This window comes from Neofelis nebulosa, chromosome 2 (genome assembly GCF_028018385.1).
Source record: "Neofelis nebulosa isolate mNeoNeb1 chromosome 2, mNeoNeb1.pri, whole genome shotgun sequence".
NCBI lineage: Eukaryota > Metazoa > Chordata > Mammalia > Carnivora > Felidae > Neofelis > Neofelis nebulosa.
In genome coordinates, this window is record NC_080783.1 from 183,788,864 (window position 1) to 183,807,760 (window position 18,897).

An 18,897-nucleotide genomic window follows, 5' to 3' on the forward strand; every position below is an offset into this window, starting at 1 on the left:
TCATTCCTCCACTTTGCCAATGAGAGACTGAGGCATCATCTTTCCCAAGGGTCTCTCAAGTTGGACCACAGCCCCACAGGGCACAGCTGGATCCCCTCCAAGCCCACCTTGTTCTGGGGAGAGCAGCAGGGTCCAAGGCCTGGAAGGGTGATGGCTGAGGTACCTTCGGCTCAGTTAATGCTTCTTCCACATTAACTGGCTCAGTGACCTTGAGCGGGGAACAGACATGTGGGCCCTGTTCGTCCCCATCTGGCTGGGACCATGGTCCTCACAGCCAAGCTGCTGACACACCTGCTGCTGGGAGTAGAGTGAAATCATGTCATCACAGAGCTCTGGAGGGGCGCCAGTGAGGGTGGCAAGTCTTTGATTTCCTCAAGACTCTCCTTGGCCGTGGGACGGCAGATTGTCAATCACCCCTCAGCTGCCCCAAACCCCACACATGGGCTCTGTGAGGCCAGACTATCCTCATTCCCCAGCCATGACATGAAAGGTCAAAGGAGCTTCTGAGTTGCCTTATAGCAGAGTGTGTGTGATCATGACCTCTGGAGCTAGGCTGCCTGACACTGAAGCCCAACTCTTCCACATAGTACAGTATGACCTTGGGGTCATTCCATAACCTCTCTGTGACTCAGTTCCCTTATCTGGGAAGGGAAATAATGATAGACGTCCTACCTCATATGGTTGTTGTGCAGATTAAATGAGTTAATACCCGTAAAATATTTAGGACAGTGTCTGCAATACAATAAGCACTAAATAGGTGTTACTAATGGAGCACTTGCAGGTGCCACGTATGGTTCCTCTAACCCTCACAGGGCACCCAAACCCAGGGGTGTCATTTCTGTGTTGTGTGTGCCACCCCACCTTCCTTGCCGCTTTCCTGAGAGAGCCGTTAGCTGAACCCTCCTCATTTCTGGACCAGTAAGACTGTATCACAAGTCAGAGGTTTGGCCTAGACTAGACCTCAGGTGTCTGATTTCTGGTAGAGTGAATGTTCTTTCATGGATGCTTCCTGGGGTTGTTGGGACCACTCAAGGGGCTGCTGTGAGGATTCGTGAGCTCTGCTGCCAAGGTGCTAAGGTGCCCACCAGGGCCTAGACTATGGAGATAGAGCTGGCCTTCCCTCGGGCAGTTTATTCTTCAGGGTTACCCTCAGGTGATAAGAAGATGGAAGAGTTATACACACACACACACACACACACACACACCACTCACAACCACCAGGACCACCAGGACCACCATGACCAAGCCCAACCTATTGTTTCCTCCAGTGAAGTGGTCACCTTTGCTGCTTTCTCCCTCCCCTCCCCCACTGTTTTCCTCCCACCTCTATCCCTCACCTATTCTCCCTCTTCTCCTCTCTCTCTCTCTCTCTCTCTCTCTCTCTATCCCTGACAGCCTCATATTATAAGTGAAACACCAGATCCACTAAGGGGTTGTCATGGGCCTTTCACTTCCCTGAGCTTATCTTTTCATCTGTGAAATGAGCAGAGGTAGGGGTTGGATGGTAAGAACCAAGACTGTGAATTTCAGGTTCTTCAAGGCCAGACTCCCTCTGATTCCAAAATTTGGGGCCCATGGACCCAGCTTAGGGTAGACAGGGGCCTGGTGCCAGGTCAGGAAAAGGCCTGGAGTGGCTGCTATCATGTGACCCACACTCTGGACTCTGGGTCCAGCAGAGACCCCCAACTATCTTGCTTGAAGCCTGGACTTTTCCCACTGCAACATATTGCCTCTTAGTAGAGAACAGCAACAATAAACCTCACATGGAACTCTCTATATGCATATATGCATATATGCAAATCATTCTACAAATCACATGCAAATAGCCTCCTGACTCTTCCATATTGCCTTAGTGGAAAGGGCACCATTTTGAAGCCAGTAGAACTGGATCTGCATCCCATCTAGGCCCCTGTGAGATGTTCGGCAAATGATGTCACCACCCTGACTTTGTTTTTTCTATCTGTAAATGGAGCCAATAAAATTACAGGTCAATCCAGCTAATGAACATACAGTGCCCATCACTGGTCCATCTTTATTCGTAGCACTGAGCTAGACATTGACAAAATAGTGGCAAAGAGGTAGACCTGTCCTTGCCATCTTGGAGTTCACAGTCTGGAGGGAAGAAAGACAAACAGCAGGTGCAAACCTCAATCTCCAAACCTCAGAGGCAGAGGAAACATAATTTTCCCTATTTTTCTGTAACTGAACTTACTTTCCATTTTGAGGCCCCATTCTGCCAGGGGCCAGAAGCTTCATCTCAGTCATTTTGGTATCATCTTTCCCCAGGAGTGTGTAATTTCAGTGAAGAGTTCCGATGCTCTTGGGGATGGTAGACAAATAATCTCATCATTGGTATCACCATGTATACACATTCCTTCCCCTACACCTGCTGCATCCTCACAACTTTCTGGGCCTTGGTCACTGCAGAGCCTCTGCAGGTCAGCACCATGTCAGACCCTGGCTCCTGACTGCAAGACTCTATGTTTGCTGGCTCTTGGCTATGTCTGCCCCCCAACCTCCACCCTATCCACCTTCAGGTCATCGAGACCTCCATTATTCCTTCCTCCCAAACTGCATTCCTTGCTGCAGCTGGGAGAGCCCAGATCTGCCCCGGTACTTGGCAGTGGTCTCCTGTGTCTTTCATATCCTTCAGCTGAACTGGCAAGTCCCTGTTCACCTCTTCCCTTTCTATCTCAACACCCTCTCATCCCCACAGCGTCAGCCAAACCAAGTAGGAGCAATGATTCAGACAACATACATATAAGTTTCTTATGTGCCAGACCCTTTGCTATTAGCTCACTGAGATCCCCACAATAACTTACAAGGTAATTTTATTCTCTCCTTATCTGATGAGGAACTGAGCAACCAAGAGGTTGGGCCACACAGCTATTCAAACCCAGGTAGTCCAGTTTCAGAGTCTATGCCTTTAATCATGAAGCCAGGCCGTCTTCTTCCTCACCTCCTATCCTTTATGCAGGACCCCCCTGCCTGGAGCAACTTCTTCTGGCATCCCTTCATCCGGCTCATTCTACTCATCCTTTACGTCTCCCTTTTCCGTAGTCCCTTCCCAGGCCCTCTGGGTCCTCATGGCTCCTTGGACTGTTCCCACCTGAGCCTTTGCCAGTCACCAGAGTGGGTGTTTCTCGCCTACCATGCACCTTCTATGACAGGAACCACTTATGTATCTTGGAATGCTAGGCTTATAGCACGGACATAGCCCTGAGTGATTTTCAGTTCAGTTAACCCTATACTCTGTCAAGGTTAAATGAATACCTGGGGCCAGTCTCCTAAAGGGCATTTATTAGGCACCTTCTGTGTACGCTGCCCTGAACTAAGTACACTAGGAGAAATAACAATGAATGGCCAGTTGGGGTTGAACGGCGAGGTTCATCATGACCAGGCCAAGGTTGGCCCAGAGCAGTGATCTCTGTGACCTGGCTGTAATTTCAGATCATCTATCACTTTTTTTGCCTCTACCCCAGGCTCTCAAGCCTCCAGCCCTCCTGTTGTCCTGCATTCTTCCACCTTCCTGATTAAATGAGTTCAAGGGAAAGGACCCAGCAAACTTGTTTACCAAAGGAACAAAGATTGATCTAAGGAGGTTGATTGTGTCTCCTGGCAGGAGGGAGATTATTCTCCTCACTTGATAGATGAAGATCCTTCTACTTTGGGGGAGAGGAAGAAAAACATGGAATTACAGACTGCCAGTATGGAAAGTGTCCTTGAGAATTACCAACTTCTTTCTCCTAACTTTAAAGATGAGAGTAGGCTGGAGACTTTGTAAAACTCAGCCAGTAACTAAGCCACAACTAGAACCCAAGTTCTCAGACAGCTGGTTTGTTGGCTTCTTCAATTTGGCATCCTTATTCCCAGATCCCATAGCTAGCAAACCTCACAGACCAGGATCCCCAGTTCCAAATCCCATTCTGTTTTTTCTCCCCTCGTTGCCTCTCAATCTTTAGTAAAGCCCAATTTTCAGGTTCTGTGTCAGGCAGTTAAAGTACAGGCATTTTAGCCCATTCACATAGTAACCTTCCAGACTGAGTATTACAATCCCTGTATCAAGATGAGGAGACTGGGCAGAGAGAGCTGGCAGCTTCTCCAGCTAATAACCAGTTAGGGTTTGAATGCAGGTGTCCAGGTCCTTCTGCTTTCTCAGTCTATGCAATGCTTTTGGCCTGTGGCTGGGGGTGGCGTTTCTTCTGCGCTCTTACTTTCTCCACTATTTCTCCTCATATTCCTCTCTACTTGCAAAGGCTCGCCTACCAACTTCCTGATCTATGGGAATGATTCAACATTCCCTGTTGAACTGTATCTGACCTCAAGCCAAGAGAGGAGTCTGAAACCTCTCCTCTCCTTGCCCCACACTCACTGTGGGAGAGGGAGCTCTGGGTGGCTGCAGCTTCTGGCCTGGCTTTGTTTCTCTCATCCTTTTATTAGCTGCCTAATTGGCATCCCAATTAATCTGCTCATCTGTGAAGGAGGATGGATCACGATGAGCTACTCCATTTCCAGAAGCCATTCTCTGCCATTCTCTGAGGCAGCATGGCCAGGCCCTGAGTGCAGGCTGGCTCCTTGATGGAGGGCTGCCCCGGGAGCTGGGGTCAATTAGTGGACAGATTAAGCAATTATTAGCCCCTAACAAGGGCACCTGGTATCATTACCCTGCCTGTTTACTGGCAAACTGCAGCTTTAATATGAAGACCAACAAATAAATTAGGGCATCTGGTCTACTGCCGCGTCGGTGGAGAAGTAAATGATGTCCAACTGGCTTTCGGCTGCCGATGGATTCTGAGCCCTGGCCTAATGAAAAGCCTGAGATGTTGCTCACTGGTCACAGCAGAGTTAGGATATGCTGTGGAGCCATTTATCATTCCAGGAGCTAAGTGCCTGCCGCTGGCACATGGATCGTTCTTAGTTACCCTGCTGCTTCCTCCTGTCTGTCTGTCAAAACATACTTATCTTTCAGGGCCCAGTTCAAAGCCTCTTTCTGCTTGATGCCTTTCCTTCTCTCTCCAGCAGGAAAGGAGTTCCCTTCTACACCTTGGGTGGGTCGTGCACTTCCCTACCATTCTCCAGCTCTACAGTCATTTCATGGAATGCCAGAGCTCCATTTTGCTTATTTTTTTTCAGGTCTCTGAAGAAGGGATAGAAATGTGGAGGAGAGAAGGGAGGCATGAGGACTCAGGTTGTTTGTTTCCTGAGCCCCTCTCCTGTCTGGCTATGCAGACCATCACCAGAAGGAAGTCAGCAAGGGCGGTGAGAGGCTCAGATTCGCCCTTCAGGAAGATCCCTTTAGCTGCACTGTTGAGGGCACATTCCAAAAGTGTTTGCAGTCATTCAGGCCAGATGTGGTGGTGGCCTAGAACAGACGAGCAGCAGAGGGATGGAGATGAAGGGCAGATTTGCTAGATTCAAGGAAGAGACTTGGGGACTGCCTGATTGAGGGGGTACAGTCATGGAGAATTCAACTTTTCTAAATTTGGTGACCTGAAGGCAAGTGGTGTTGGTGCCAGTGAGAATCAGCGAGGACAGCCAGCCCTAGAGTCTGTGAACAGAGGGCCCTCAAAGTGGAAAGGGGCAGAGTAGGGACATTGAAGAAGCCTTTCTCTCTTCATGTGACTTTAACCAAATCCCTTCTCTCTGCCTCAGCAACAGGAGGGTTTAGATCCCTGAGTCCCTGAACACATAATCATCCAGTCCAATGTCAACACTTAGCCATTGGAGAGCATCTCTTAATTCATTGTTTAGGGTTATCCTGCCTCTCCCTCATCTCTGTCTGTCAAAACCCAGGCCCTCCAAGGCATAACTCAAATACTCCTTTCTTAGAAGCTCTCATGGGCTATGCAGCAGGAAATGTGCTCTCCCTTCTGCCCATGGGCTTCAACATTATGTTTGGAACTGTCTCTTGGAAACAGAGATATATTTATAAAATTTGCCAGGCAACACCTAATCCATAGCCACATACCCACGATGGTTGACAACACAGGTCAAAATTCACCTTTTGAGCTTTTACTGCTTCCAAGCTGGGTAAAATGTGCTCCTCCCTCTTGAAACACTTCGAGGTTAACCCAGATGCTTTTCTTTCCCTAGGGATCATTGACTTCCTCATAAGCCAGCACCCTATTGCCCGTGTCCTCCGGGAACACCTGGTCTTCAAGATTGCACCAATGCTCAACCCTGATGGAGTCTACTTAGGCAATTACAGGTAAGGGGCAGGGGAGAATGCTTGGAAGCTGGCAGTCACAGGATGGTGGGATGGAAGCAAGGAGAAAAGGGGAATATATTTTTGAGAAAGAATTTTCCTACTACCCATGAGTTCATTAGAGGAAGTCTCACCCTAGCTTTTGAGAATGTGGCTAATGAGCCTTGGATGTTTCATGCACAGCCACCTGAGGTAACTTGCTGGGGTTTTCTGGTCAGTTCACTAGACCCGGAATCAAGAGAGTTAGAATCAGTTTTGGCACCTACTTCCCGTGTAACCTTGGGGAATTTGCTTTCCAGTCTGATGCTCAGTTTCTCTTGCATAATGAAGGCAATGATCATGTACCTGGCAGGGTACTGGGGAGAATCAAAAGAAATGGTGGAGACTAATGTGCTTTGCAGAGTATCATATGGTGGTTACAGTGATGACTATTTTGATTCTGTGTTTCTTTTTGGAGATCATTAATGAAGGAGAGTGGCATCCCAGGTCATCTGAACAGCATTTCTCTCAGATGTGGGCATACCAGCCAGCCCCACACTCACTCATGTGCTCAGACCTTGAACTCTCTTTCTCTGGGATGAACACCATAATTTATATAGCCTAAAATTTCACTGCCCGGTGGGTCATCTGCTAGAATATTGAATCCTCTGAGATAGTGTTATTATTCTTATTTGACAGTTGAGGCAACAGGCTTGCCCAGAGTCACACAGCCAATGAACCACTGGCTGTCTAACTTCACTGCCCTCATTATACCTCTTTAGAGTGGATGAGTCCCACAACTTGTAACATTCATTCTGTGTGACCTGGTGCCTGTCTGTCCTCCTTTCTGCCTCCCCTCCCACCCTGTACTCTTAGAACTGTTGCTCTAGCCACACTAAGCAAAGCCTAGTTCCCTAGACATGTCCTATTGGTCCCTGATTCCTTACCTTCCTCAAGGCCACCCTCCGCTGAGAACATGCTGTCCCTTCGTTAACTCATTAACCCTTCTTCACAATGCAGCTCATGTCTCTTCTGCAAAGCATTCCCCAACCCCCCCAGGCAGAATTAGTTACTCCCTTCTCTAAGCTCCCACAGGCCTGGTTGTTGAACAAGACTTATCCCATTGTGTGGACTCCACTGGCCTTCAAGCCAGCAAAGAACAGGGACTGAGCCTTAGTGGTCCTTTTGTCCCTGATTCTGGGCAGCAGGGATAAGCCCACAGTAGATGCTCAAAAACTATTTGATGAATTTGAGTGAAGGAAAGGATGATTTTATTGAGAAAGAAACCAAGGTCTACACATGAGATGGGATTTACCCATGGTCAGTGGTACAGCTCAGATTAGAACCCAAATTTTTAAATACCCAGACAGGTCCATTTTAAACAGAGTTGATTTACTCTTTCCAAAAGCATGGCAACTGGGTCCAGAGGGGCTTTGCAGTACCTCTGGGTATAAGTTAGAGAGAGCCCATGGGATATGTGATGCCTTAATTAAAGACAGTTTTCCTTTCTCTCTTAATTGGCTCAAGCAATGGTTCATTAGCACTGGAAGGTTTTATGGCTTGCTGCAGGCCTGAGAGCAATGCCTTTCCACCTTCCCTGGACAGAATGCACCGTTAGTGATAATGGTGGTGGAAAGACCGTTTGATTTATGTTAACATTTCTGTTTAATTACAAGAGCGACAGTGGTCAGAAAGAGGTCAATACTGTCCACTCTACACACTTATTTATGTCATCATCTGCTGTCCAGGGATGGCAAGTTGGAAAGAGGTCTGTGACCTTGACCAAAATGTCTCCCCTCTCTGGGCTTCAGATGGCCAATGGGGTGGTGATGGGGAACTAGATGCTTTCTGTACGTCCTCAAGCTCTAGATTTTGTGATATGGGGATTTCAGGATAAAAGAGCGCCAACCCTCAGAAATGGTTCTCTACTGAAGTTTAAACTCTCAACGTTTTCCTAGTGAAAATATGTGTTTCTTATTATAAGAGCTGGAGAAAAACCCCAACCACCGGCATTAATCCTGTTGCTAAAACAGCTCTGAGTTGCGACAAAGAGCCTAACAGTCATGAGAATTCACTACTAAACGTTTGGAGAAGGTGAAAAATAATAATAAAGACTCCGGATTGAGGGCTTCAAGGTGCCTTAGAGGTGCTCTAGACCAGCCTTCCCTGACTACAGCAGTGTGTCCCATTTCCTGGGGGACATGCCTCAGCGTTATAGGGGAGAAAGGAACACAGAGTTTGAGTAAGTTTGGGAAACACAGAGTTAAGCACAACTAAATGTGTTCTTTTATAATAAGATCTTTCAGTTCTGAATATGCTAATCAACAGGAATCTAAGAGGGGTTATAGTATCCGGTGTTTCCAAAGATAAGTCAGGGAACACTTTTAGGGAAAGTGTTTTAGGGGAAACTTGTTTCCCCCTCCATCCCTCACCCCCTCCACTGCCACTTCCCCAGCCCCGAATGGTGTTACGGTTTATTAAACTCATTTTGGGAAATAGCATTCCAAGAATTCTGCTTGCCCACCCAGTGCCATGTCAAGCACTCATACACTTATCTCATTTAATCCTCACACAAGTTGGTGAAGGAGGGTGCTTGCTGAGATTTCTCTGCTGGCAAATAATGAAAATCTACTCAAATTAGTTTGAGTACAGAAGGAAAGGTGGGAGGGAGGGAGGGAAGGATACTTGTCAGCATTCTAGGGCAGTAAACAGAGCCCGACCTCAGAGGAACTCATCACATTGCTGGAAACCGGCTGGAACACAGACGGACAGTCACATCGCTGCCTCTGTCCTTCTCCCTTTCACTCCTAACATCCCCTCAAGATATTCAGTCTCTTGAGCCTCAGTGAAGTGAAATAATCCCCCTTAGGTCATGTGGCCTGTGAGAGGCAGGCAGACATGCAGGTCTGTGTTCCTCCCTGAGGCTGCACCAGACATGCCAGACCCTGTGTGAAGAATGAGACAGGCCTGCCCTCATGCCTGTCGTTGTCCTTCTCCCCCTCCTCCCCTCCTCCTCCCCCTCCCCCTCCTCCCCCTCCCCCTCTTCCTCCTCTTCCTCCTCCTCCCCCTCCTCCTCCTCCTCCTCCCCCCTTTTTCTTCTTCTACATTAAAGAGACAGATAATCCAATCTAGGAAGGAAAGGCAGGAGATTTTCACAGATGTAATCATGTAAAATTATATTTATGACACAAACACCTATACTATGGTATTTATAGTAAATTAGCATTTAACTGCAAATGGTGGCAGCTACCACATGACTGATAATGCTCTTTATGAGGAAGGTGGCATTTACTAACCAGACTGCCATATCTGCACCTGGACTGTGGCCTCCAGGAGGAGCAGGGAGGGCCTCCACTAGTTTACAGACTCTACTCCATACTCTACTCATACTGCACAGGAGCCGGCCACAATAGATGATGTCAAAATATAGCAACGATGTTATGGTGTATAACAGTGACACAGGGCAACTGTACGTCCTGTCTCACTTACTGTGCTCCATTTACACTGGCCTGCTTTCCAGTTCAATCCGAGATTTCATGCCAACTCACAGGAAGGCCTTCTCAGAGCTGCCAGGATAGAGCAGGCCTCCCACTGTGCTCTTTCTAGGCACTCTGCACTGTCCTTTCATAGCCCTGGCCCCAGCTGGTGATCATGCGGGGATTTATGTGACCATTCATTTAATGACAGTCTCCATCTCTAGACTGCAGACTCCATGAAGTCAGGACTTTGTCTACCTATGTCCCCAAAGCCTGTCAGAGTGCCCAGCACAGAATGGGCCTCTGATGTGTATTTTCTGGGTGAATAAATAAACCCAACAGTAGTGTTTAGTGATAGTGCCCCGGCACAGAGCTACAATCCCAGTGCAGAGTAGCTATGGCTGGATGCCATCCCTTCCCAACCCTTCACTTGCACCTACATGGCCTCCTAAGCCCAACTGTCTTGCCCACATTACACTGAGATGGCATGAATACCATGATGAGCTGCTATTATTGATTTACCAAACTCTGGTTCGCAGCCACATGTTACTGTACAGGACACTATACTTTTAAACGCACTTAAAAACCACATTTGATCTCTACAACAACTCTTTGAGAAAAGAAAGTCAGTTTTTATTATATACATTTGAGCAAAGGGGAAACCAAGCATATAAAGGTGAAGAACCATGTTCAAAGTCACATGGTGACACTCTGCATTCCCAGGCTTGGCCTCTGCCTTGCAAGCTGGAGGTAGAAGCAGAGAACCGGCAGTCTAATGTTCCCTACTCTCCTGAGCCTTGTTGTCTTTGGGTAAGACACTTCTCTCCACTGGTCTCAGTTTCTCCCTTCCCTCTTGGAAGAAGATAATGAGGTGGAAAGCATCTTCCATCACTTAGTAGAAGCACTGGGCAGAGGCTTTGTCAAAAATGGCATGGCTACTCCATGGATGAACTTGAGGACATTATACTATGTGAAATAAGCCAGTCACAAAAAGCCAAATACTGTATGTTTCCATTTATATGAAATACTTAGAGTAGTCAAAATGACAAAGACAGAAAGTGGAATGGTGGTTACCAAGGGCTAGAGGAAAGGGGGGAATGGGGAATCAGTGTTTAACCGGTATAGAGTTTCAGGTTTACAAGATAGAAAGACTTTTGGAGATGGATTGTGGTGATGATAGTATGGCATTATGAATGTACTTAATACCACTGAACTGTACACTTAAAAATGATTAAGACTGTAAATTTTATGTCATGTGTATGTTACCACAGTTAAAAAAAAATAAGAATGGTTCTACTACTGATGCCATGTGAGCATCTTTGAAGGGTTCTGGGAGATCTGGGGCCTAGAGGTCTTGAGAGATGGATCTTGTAACTTCAGGCATTATAAAGCCAAGAAGCTGCAAGGCAGCTCCCAATTGGAAGGCCATTGGGGTAGGGGGTGATGGGCTGAGTCGGTCACCAGTCGAGTCAGGTCACTGAGTTGGCAATTCTCGATGTCCTGTGTTAGATGTGGCTGCCCACGCCCCTTGCAACATTTGTACACAGTCTCTGCCACCTCCTTCTCCCCATCACTCCCTTTGCAGAGAAGAAGGCCCCACCCCCTCCTGTACCCCACTGCAGTTGATTTCTTCAGAGCATGTGTAATGCACGAGTTGCCTTGCATTTGAAAAACAGAACTCTCCATCTCCATATGACAATATGGAACTCTGTGTTGGGTTTGCATTTCTTAATTAGGTGCTTGTCATTGTGTATTCCATAGAGCCACGTATAAGTAAACAGTCATAGACCTTTGAATAAATTTATTGGTTTTATTTATGTTTCTGGGCATAAAAATCTATAATTACCAGGTACAGCCTCAGTATAACCGGTATTTAATGACAATTACTTTTTGTTACCATAGAAATGAGTCCAAAGTAGTTACCCATAATTTCTCATTTCCCAAACCTCACACATGCTGAATTGCAATATTACCATAGTAATTGCCTATTAGTCATCATAAAATACGCAGTTACCCAAAAGATAGCAGGATGCTATGAAATTTCTCATCTTCAGAAAACCTCAGTGCTTCTTGGGAACGTGGAGGTGGGGGAGAGCAACAAACCCCTCTGGGTGGTGCCGAAATGATTCAGCTTCATAGCATGGCACCACTGCAGACCCCGCGGTGGAAATGGATGCTTCTCCCATCTGTGGACCCGCACCACAGTATGTCTCCTGGCCCTGGCGATCTCACATAACAAAGGATGCTCCAGTGCAATAAATCCAATTTAACTAAAGTTTATTGAGGGCCTGCTGAGTGTCAGGCCCTGCGCTGGGCCTTAGGGAAGCAGATGGGAATCAGAGGCAGCCTTTGCCAATAAGAAGCCCTGTGTTTGTATTAGAGGGGTGTGTGTGTGATGCCACGGAGGCCTAGATAACAGAGGTAATGTCTAAGTGCCTACTCACTGTACATTAGCCATAAGATCATCTCATTTAACCCTTGCAACAGCCCTGTGACAGAGGTAGTGATAGAGCCCATCTTTTTCATATGAAAAGTTTTTATGTAACGAAACATAACATACTAGAACTAAAGAACACAGTAGGGAAATATTCAATCACTATATGAGGAACCACTGAAATCCATAAGAAAATCTTGAATAACTTATTAGAAAACCAAAAAAGAAAACTAAAGGACATCTAAAGTTAATGCACAAGGGAATTTTTTCAAAGTGGTCAAAAACTAAAGGAGAAAGATTTTTTACACAATTCCAATGAAAATGTAATTTCAAAATAACATTTTTAAGGATTCATATTAAGTGCGGTTGATACACAATATTAATATCAGTTTCAGGTGTAAACATGGTGATTTGACAATTGTATACGTTATTCAGTGCTCGCTACAGTAAGCCGACGTTAACATCTGTCTCCAGACGTTATTATAAATTGTTGATTTTATTCCCTATACTGTACTTTTATCTCCAGGACTTATTTTATAACTGGAGGGTGGTTCCCCTCAATCCCCTTCACCTATTTTGCCCATCTTCTACCCCTGGCAGCCACCAATTTGTTCTCTGTATTTATGAGTCTGTTTCTTTTGCCCCATTTAAAAAAAATTTTTTTAATGTTTATTTATTTTTGAGAGAGAGACACAGTGTATGAGTGGGGGAGGGGCAGAGAGAGAGGGAGACACAGAATGTGAAGCAGGCTCCAGGCCCTGAGCTGTCAGCACAGAGCCCGACGTGGGGCTCGAACTCAACGAACCGCGAGATCATGACCTGAGCTGAAGTTGGACGCTTACCGACTGAGCCACCCAGGCCCCCCTGCCCCATTTTAAATACAGAAGGAAGTTGAGGCACAGAGGCAGCCAGGAACATGCCCCAGGTGCCTCAGCAGGAAGGGTCCGAGCAGGTTTATGAATCCAGGCAGTCCCACCCTAGCCTACTATGGAGGTCACCTCCTGCTACATCGTGTCCTGAACTCAGGCAGTGCTTCCCTCTGACTGCCAGTGGCGAGGGAGGGTTTTTGAAAGCTATATAGGAATTCACCAGACACAGACAGTAAAAGAGATTTGCACAGCAAAGTGTCATTAAGCATGGAAGAGGGTGATACCAGACAAGGTATTCCCAACATACAAACATACACACATACACATGCACAGACATAATAACTTGCTGACCTCGCCCACCTCAGCATCCAAAGGAGGAAACATTTTAAACTTTCCAAAATAGGGTAGAACACAGATTTAGCTGTGTAAAATGTAAAGTGCATGGGGATATTCTATTTGTTCTTTGACAGCATAAAAACTGTGCACTTTTCATCAAGCTAGAAATGGAAACCAGAGGCCCATTACAAGGACCACCTCACCGAGAGGTGCTGCCAGCCCCTTCTCACTGTGCCTCCCTCCCCATCCCAGCCACACTCTCCCCATTTGGTGGCTCTGTCACAGAACCCATAAGCCTTGGGGTGGGAAGGGAGCTGAGACCTCTAGTCCAATGCTCTTCCTCAGCAGTGTCCCTGAATGACAGCCGGGTCCCCCTCCTCTCATCCACCTCCAGGCTTGGGTGTGGTTCTCTGGCTTCCAAAACATCACCAAGCTGCCAGCTTGGACTGTTAGAGAAGGTTTGGATTCATGCTAAACCCCCCAGCCCATCCCTTCTGCTTCAACCCTGAAGGATTATTCTGTTTTAGTCCATCTTCTACGTGGTAGCCCTTCAGCTGTCTGAAGACTGTGTGTCTGCACGTCTCCCCACTGTCTACTCCAACCACTGCCAACTCCTGTTCTCCAGGCTGGACATCCCCCAAAGCCATGGGACTTTTCATATGTAGTCTGAAATCCACTCTTCTCCCCATAATTCCTGCTGTCCTCTCAACAAGCTCCAGATATTTGTTGTTGTCTGTCTTTCAGGCCTAGTGTCCAGAACTGAACAGTTATGATGATGACAATGATAATAATGGTGATGGTGATGATGAACACCTCACCTCTGTTGAACCTCCTGGGCCTGCCAGTGTTCTAGACATTTTGCATGTAGTGTTTCATTTAATTCTCAGAACGACTCTGTCATTATTCTCACCTTACAGATGAGGAAACTGAGGCATAGATAGATTAGGAAAGTCCCGTAAGTTCATAGAGCTAGCTAGTGGAGGAGGAGTAGGAAGGGACCATCACAAGCCTAATTCTGGGGACGTACTTCTCCTGATACAGCCCACATGCACATTGCTTCCTGACATTGAGCTCTCCTTAACCTACATCTTTCCAGTTGCATTTCTTCTAGGTCACAACTCCCCCACCTTTTCTTAGAGCCTTACAAGAAGCCTGTGACATAGACAGGGTAGGAGTCACTCTCTCTCTTTGAACAAAGAAGTGACCAAGCCACAGAGAAGCTAAGTAACTTGCTCAAGGTCACACAGTGAGTGAGTTCCATCGTTAGTCAAGATGAAGTGCAAGTGACAACAGGGGCCAGACAGAGCCTCACCTCCCAGAAACTCTCTCCTGCTTTATGTAACCTGAGCGATGTTTCTAAGGAGGTTGAAAGGACATTGGGGCTGGCAGTGTAATCAGGTGTCTAACCCACAAGTGCATACCGCCAAAACCAATTATTCAAATGAGCTTCCCAGCCAGGTTCCACAGAAAAGGCCAGATGGCTAGATGTCTGTGGAGGCAGCCCCCCATCTCTGTCCCTGCAAGCAGCTGAATAGCATTTCAAAGTTAGAGTTGATAGCAAGTTGATTGTAATAATTGATTCTATGGCAAAGGCAGGCCTCTGAGGAGACAGTAACCCAGAATGAGTGGCTGGGGTTTCTGGAGGAGCAAAACAGTAGAATCAACAACTTTGTCATTTCCAGTCTTAGTTCTTAAACCACTTGAATAGTGTTAGTTGTCTATGTAAAATCCTCCTGTGGCTCCTTGTTCGCCATTAGAAGGAAGCTAAACCCCGTAGCCTGGTATTCAAGGCATGCAGTGTCCAGGAACATCTTTCTCAGGTTCATCTCCCACTGTCCACCTTGCTCTTGTGCTAACATCCTCCATCCGCTCCCCTCACCTTCCTGGGCCGTTTGCAGGGCCCTGAACTGGCCTGCTCTTGCTCACACCTGTGTCTTTCCTGGCAACTCTGCTTAAGAAGCCTTTCCACTCAATCATTTCTTCCCCTTCTTCTTTCTGTCTGTTCCTCCCCCTCCCCACCTTCTTTCCTTCAGATGTTGACACAGCACACACTTCATACTAGGCACTGGGGGCCTGAGGTGGACTTTGCCCTGTGCTTGACCTCAAGGAGGAGGTGTTGGTGAGGTGAGCCTCAAAGGATGAGGGGGAGTTCGCCAGGGGGGAGATTGTCAACATGTTCTAAAACAGAGGAATAATCATGTTAGGTAATAACAGTGTTGATAACAATACAAGCATTAATTGAACTGATACAAGCTACCAGGCCCTGTTCTAACTGTTTTTATGTATTATTTCCACTGAAGATGGAACTCATCATACTCCTGATCCTACTCTCTCCCTACTTCTACCAATTTAGAAGGTGATTGAGGGATCATAAAGATAGGGGTCAAAATACAAGTTTATTATTGGTAAAATCAGGATTTGGAAGGCATGGTTTATCTATGTGGCTAAAATTGACCTCCTTTTACTTCACCCCAAAGTTCAACTTCGCCACCAGCCCCAGGCCAAGCAGAAGGTGAGATGCCTCTCAGAAGGCATACCATGTAGCAGAGAGGAGGTCCCTCCCAGAAGGGTCACTGATCCCAGCAAGCCAGGCCTGGAGAGTCAGGGCCAACAGGCTCTGCCCCTTTCCTCAAGGGGACCAATCAGATAAGTCTCATTGCCTCCCTTGGGGGAATGGAAACAAGGGATGGAAAGGAAGCCATTCTCCTTATTGCTGGAGACCAAGAGTCCCTGTTGGGGCTGAAAGCAATGGGAGGTTCCTCCCAACAACCCCCTCAACCTGTGAGGTAGGGTCTTGTATTATCCTCATATTACAGACAAGGAAACGGAAGCACATAAAGTGGTTGAACAACTAGCCCAAGGTCCTGAGATATAGGAGATCCAGGAGTCAAAACCAGGGAGCTGCCTTGAAGCCCCAGTGCCTAGCCTCCACATTACTGCCTGAGTCCTGAGTGAGCAGAAAGTCTTGGAGAATGCCAAGTGGTCTGACATGGCTGGTGCACATTGCAGCAGCTGCAGACCACAGTGTAGGCTCACACACCACACAAAGGCACCAGCTAAGAAGGCAGGTGGAGGCTGGCATGCAGCCTAAGCCTGATCAGCCTGTGACTTGGAGGAATTGCATCAGCCCACAGGAAGGGGCACCTTCTTGCAGTTAGTTCATAGGATATAAAATTTGTAAGCCTTGTGGGGTATACAGATTAGGGACATGGTTGAAGAAGCTGGAGGAGTAAGTGAGGACCCATTTGTGGAGGGCCCTGGCAGTCATACCAAGACCAAACTATAAGACCAGTTAACATATGTGTGGCACTCATCTCAAACCAGGCAGTTGTCTCCAACATTTTCCACGGCTGATCTCGTTTAATCCTCAAAACGGCCCTCTGAGGTAGCAAGATCAACATTTTGCAGATGAGGGCTGAGCCACAGAGAGGCCACACAGCTAATATGTGGCCGAAGCCAGGATCTTATCCAGGCAATGTGGCTCCAGAGTCTGCATGCAAACTAAGCCACTTTTCAGGCTCAGACCAGGTGGGCAGGGGTCTCACCTGCTCCCAGAGCTGGTGAAGGCCTAAAGGACTTTTCTTCTCTTTTGCGTTTCCTTTGCCCTTTCTCACTTAAAAAACTCAAAGAGATGATTCCTAGCCCCAAGAGCCAGTGCACTCCTTTAGAAAATGTTCCCCCTTGGGTCTTGTTAAATGATTCTTTTGACTCCTGTCAGTGTTCTTATGGAGGGAAAAATAATCTATTGGTTCTGGAATGAACTTCCAGCTCTACTTTTTATAGCTATGTGACCTAGACCTCTGTTTCCCTGTCTTTGAAATGTGATGATAGGGTTTTATGAAATCTTGGGTCCTTCCAATTGGTGACTGGCTCTCAGAATTGTTTTTTCTTTAATAATTTTTTTAAGTTTATTTATTTATTTTGAGAGAGAGAGACAGAGTGTGCACACAGGAACAGGGGAGGGGCAGAGAGAGGGAGAGAGAGGATCCAAAGCAGGCTCTGTGCTGTCAGTGCAGAACCCAATGTGGGGCTCAGACTCACGAACCATGAGATCATGACCTGAGCAAAACCAAGAGTCCAACGTTTAACCAACTGAGCCACCCAGGAGCCCCAGAATTGTTTTAAGTCACAATGTGGAATGCCCCTGCCCCAAGCCTGGTATTGCTGCCAAGCAGGAGACTGGAGGGAGGAGGCTGAATCCCCAGAGCACATGTTCTCCATGAGAATGGAGAAGGCACTCCAACAAAGCTTCTCCTTATCCACTAGTAATAAGTTCTGGGAGAAAGGGCACAGGAATTTTAAGGTTAAAGATGATCCCTTTTCCAGGTGTGGTTTGAGTACTCCCTTTCCCGATCCCACCACCTTGCCAGAAAGGCCACCATTACAGGGTAAAGATCTTGCTGACCCTTAGAGGTAGGAAGTCCTACCTCATTCTAGCTCTGCTATGAACCTTGGGAATGTTCTGAACCACCTCACATGCACACACAACTTGTGCACTGCCCGAAGACTCCTGGTGAAGGGCCAAGGCCAACTGTGACTGCTCCCAACCACATGTCTGGCCAGAGCAAGCATACTTCACCCATTCGGAAGGGGCACCTATTTGCTAACTTGGAGGGGGTACCTTTTGTCAACTTGCATAAAGGTACTTTTCATGTCAACTTCCATTTGAGATTCAGTTTCCCCATTTAAAAATTAAGGATGTTGCATCCACCCCTCACCTCACATGAGTCCCCTCACTCGGGTGCTGACTTGACTCCCAGGACTGGTAAGAGAATAGAGAGAGGGGCGCCTGGGTGGCTCACTCGGTTAAGCATCCAACTCTTGATTTCGGCTCCGGTCATGATCTCACAGTTCCTGAGATGGAGCCCTGCACTGGGCTCAGTACTGACTACTCAGGCTGCTTGGGATTTTCTCTCTCCCTCTCTCTCTGCCCCTCCCCCTCTTGCAGGTGTGCGCTCTCTCTCTCTCTCTCTCTCTCTCTCTCTCTCTCTCAAAATAAATACACATTTAAAAAATCGAGAATAGAGTGATAGCTAAGAATATAGGCTTTAGACCTGGCGGACTGGGTTCAAGTCTTGCCTGTATCACTTGTCCTTTCTGGACTACGACAAATTACTTACACTTTCTGAACCTCTATTCATACAGTTTAATGGAGGTTTGGCTGTGTATCTGGCACTGTGCTAGTATGAAATACTCAATGGCAAATGAAATAGATTCACTTCTTGCCCTCCTGGTGCTTTCAGGTCTTTGAGCAAAACAGATGAATTTGTCCAAGGTCACAAACTACTCAGTGGTAGATCTGGGACACAAACCCAAGTCCTTCTAACTCGGAACGTATTTTCTTATCCATCCTCTGCTTTACCTTTATAGCCCAGGCCACATCCTTGTGATAGTCTAAGAGGGAATGTGAGGGAAATGCTTTAAATATCCTAGTGGTGGTGATAGGGAGTGGGATATATTAGAATTATCCTTTGTGTTTGGGACAAAGGACGCTGCCCACTGTCCTCCATCTCCACCATAGTAGAGCCCACTCCACCTGCTAAGCATTTTGCAGGAGCTGTTGATGACAGATTGCCTGGCATTCCGACACTGGCCAAT

At 47.0% G+C, this 18,897-nt stretch overlaps 1 protein-coding gene across 4 annotated transcripts in view; it reads left to right on the forward strand.

Moving 5' to 3' along the window:
• The window catches only part of LOC131504751 (BEN domain-containing protein 5), a 1,495,810-nt gene that overhangs the window by 1,363,786 nt on the left and 113,127 nt on the right, over positions 1-18,897 (forward strand). For all 4 annotated transcript variants that reach the window (XM_058717439.1, XM_058717441.1, XM_058717440.1 and 1 more), the window contains exon 8: positions 6,094-6,208. In XM_058717439.1, coding sequence (XP_058573422.1) covers positions 6,094-6,208 — 115 coding nt within the window. The remainder of the gene's footprint in view (positions 1-6,093; positions 6,209-18,897) is intronic.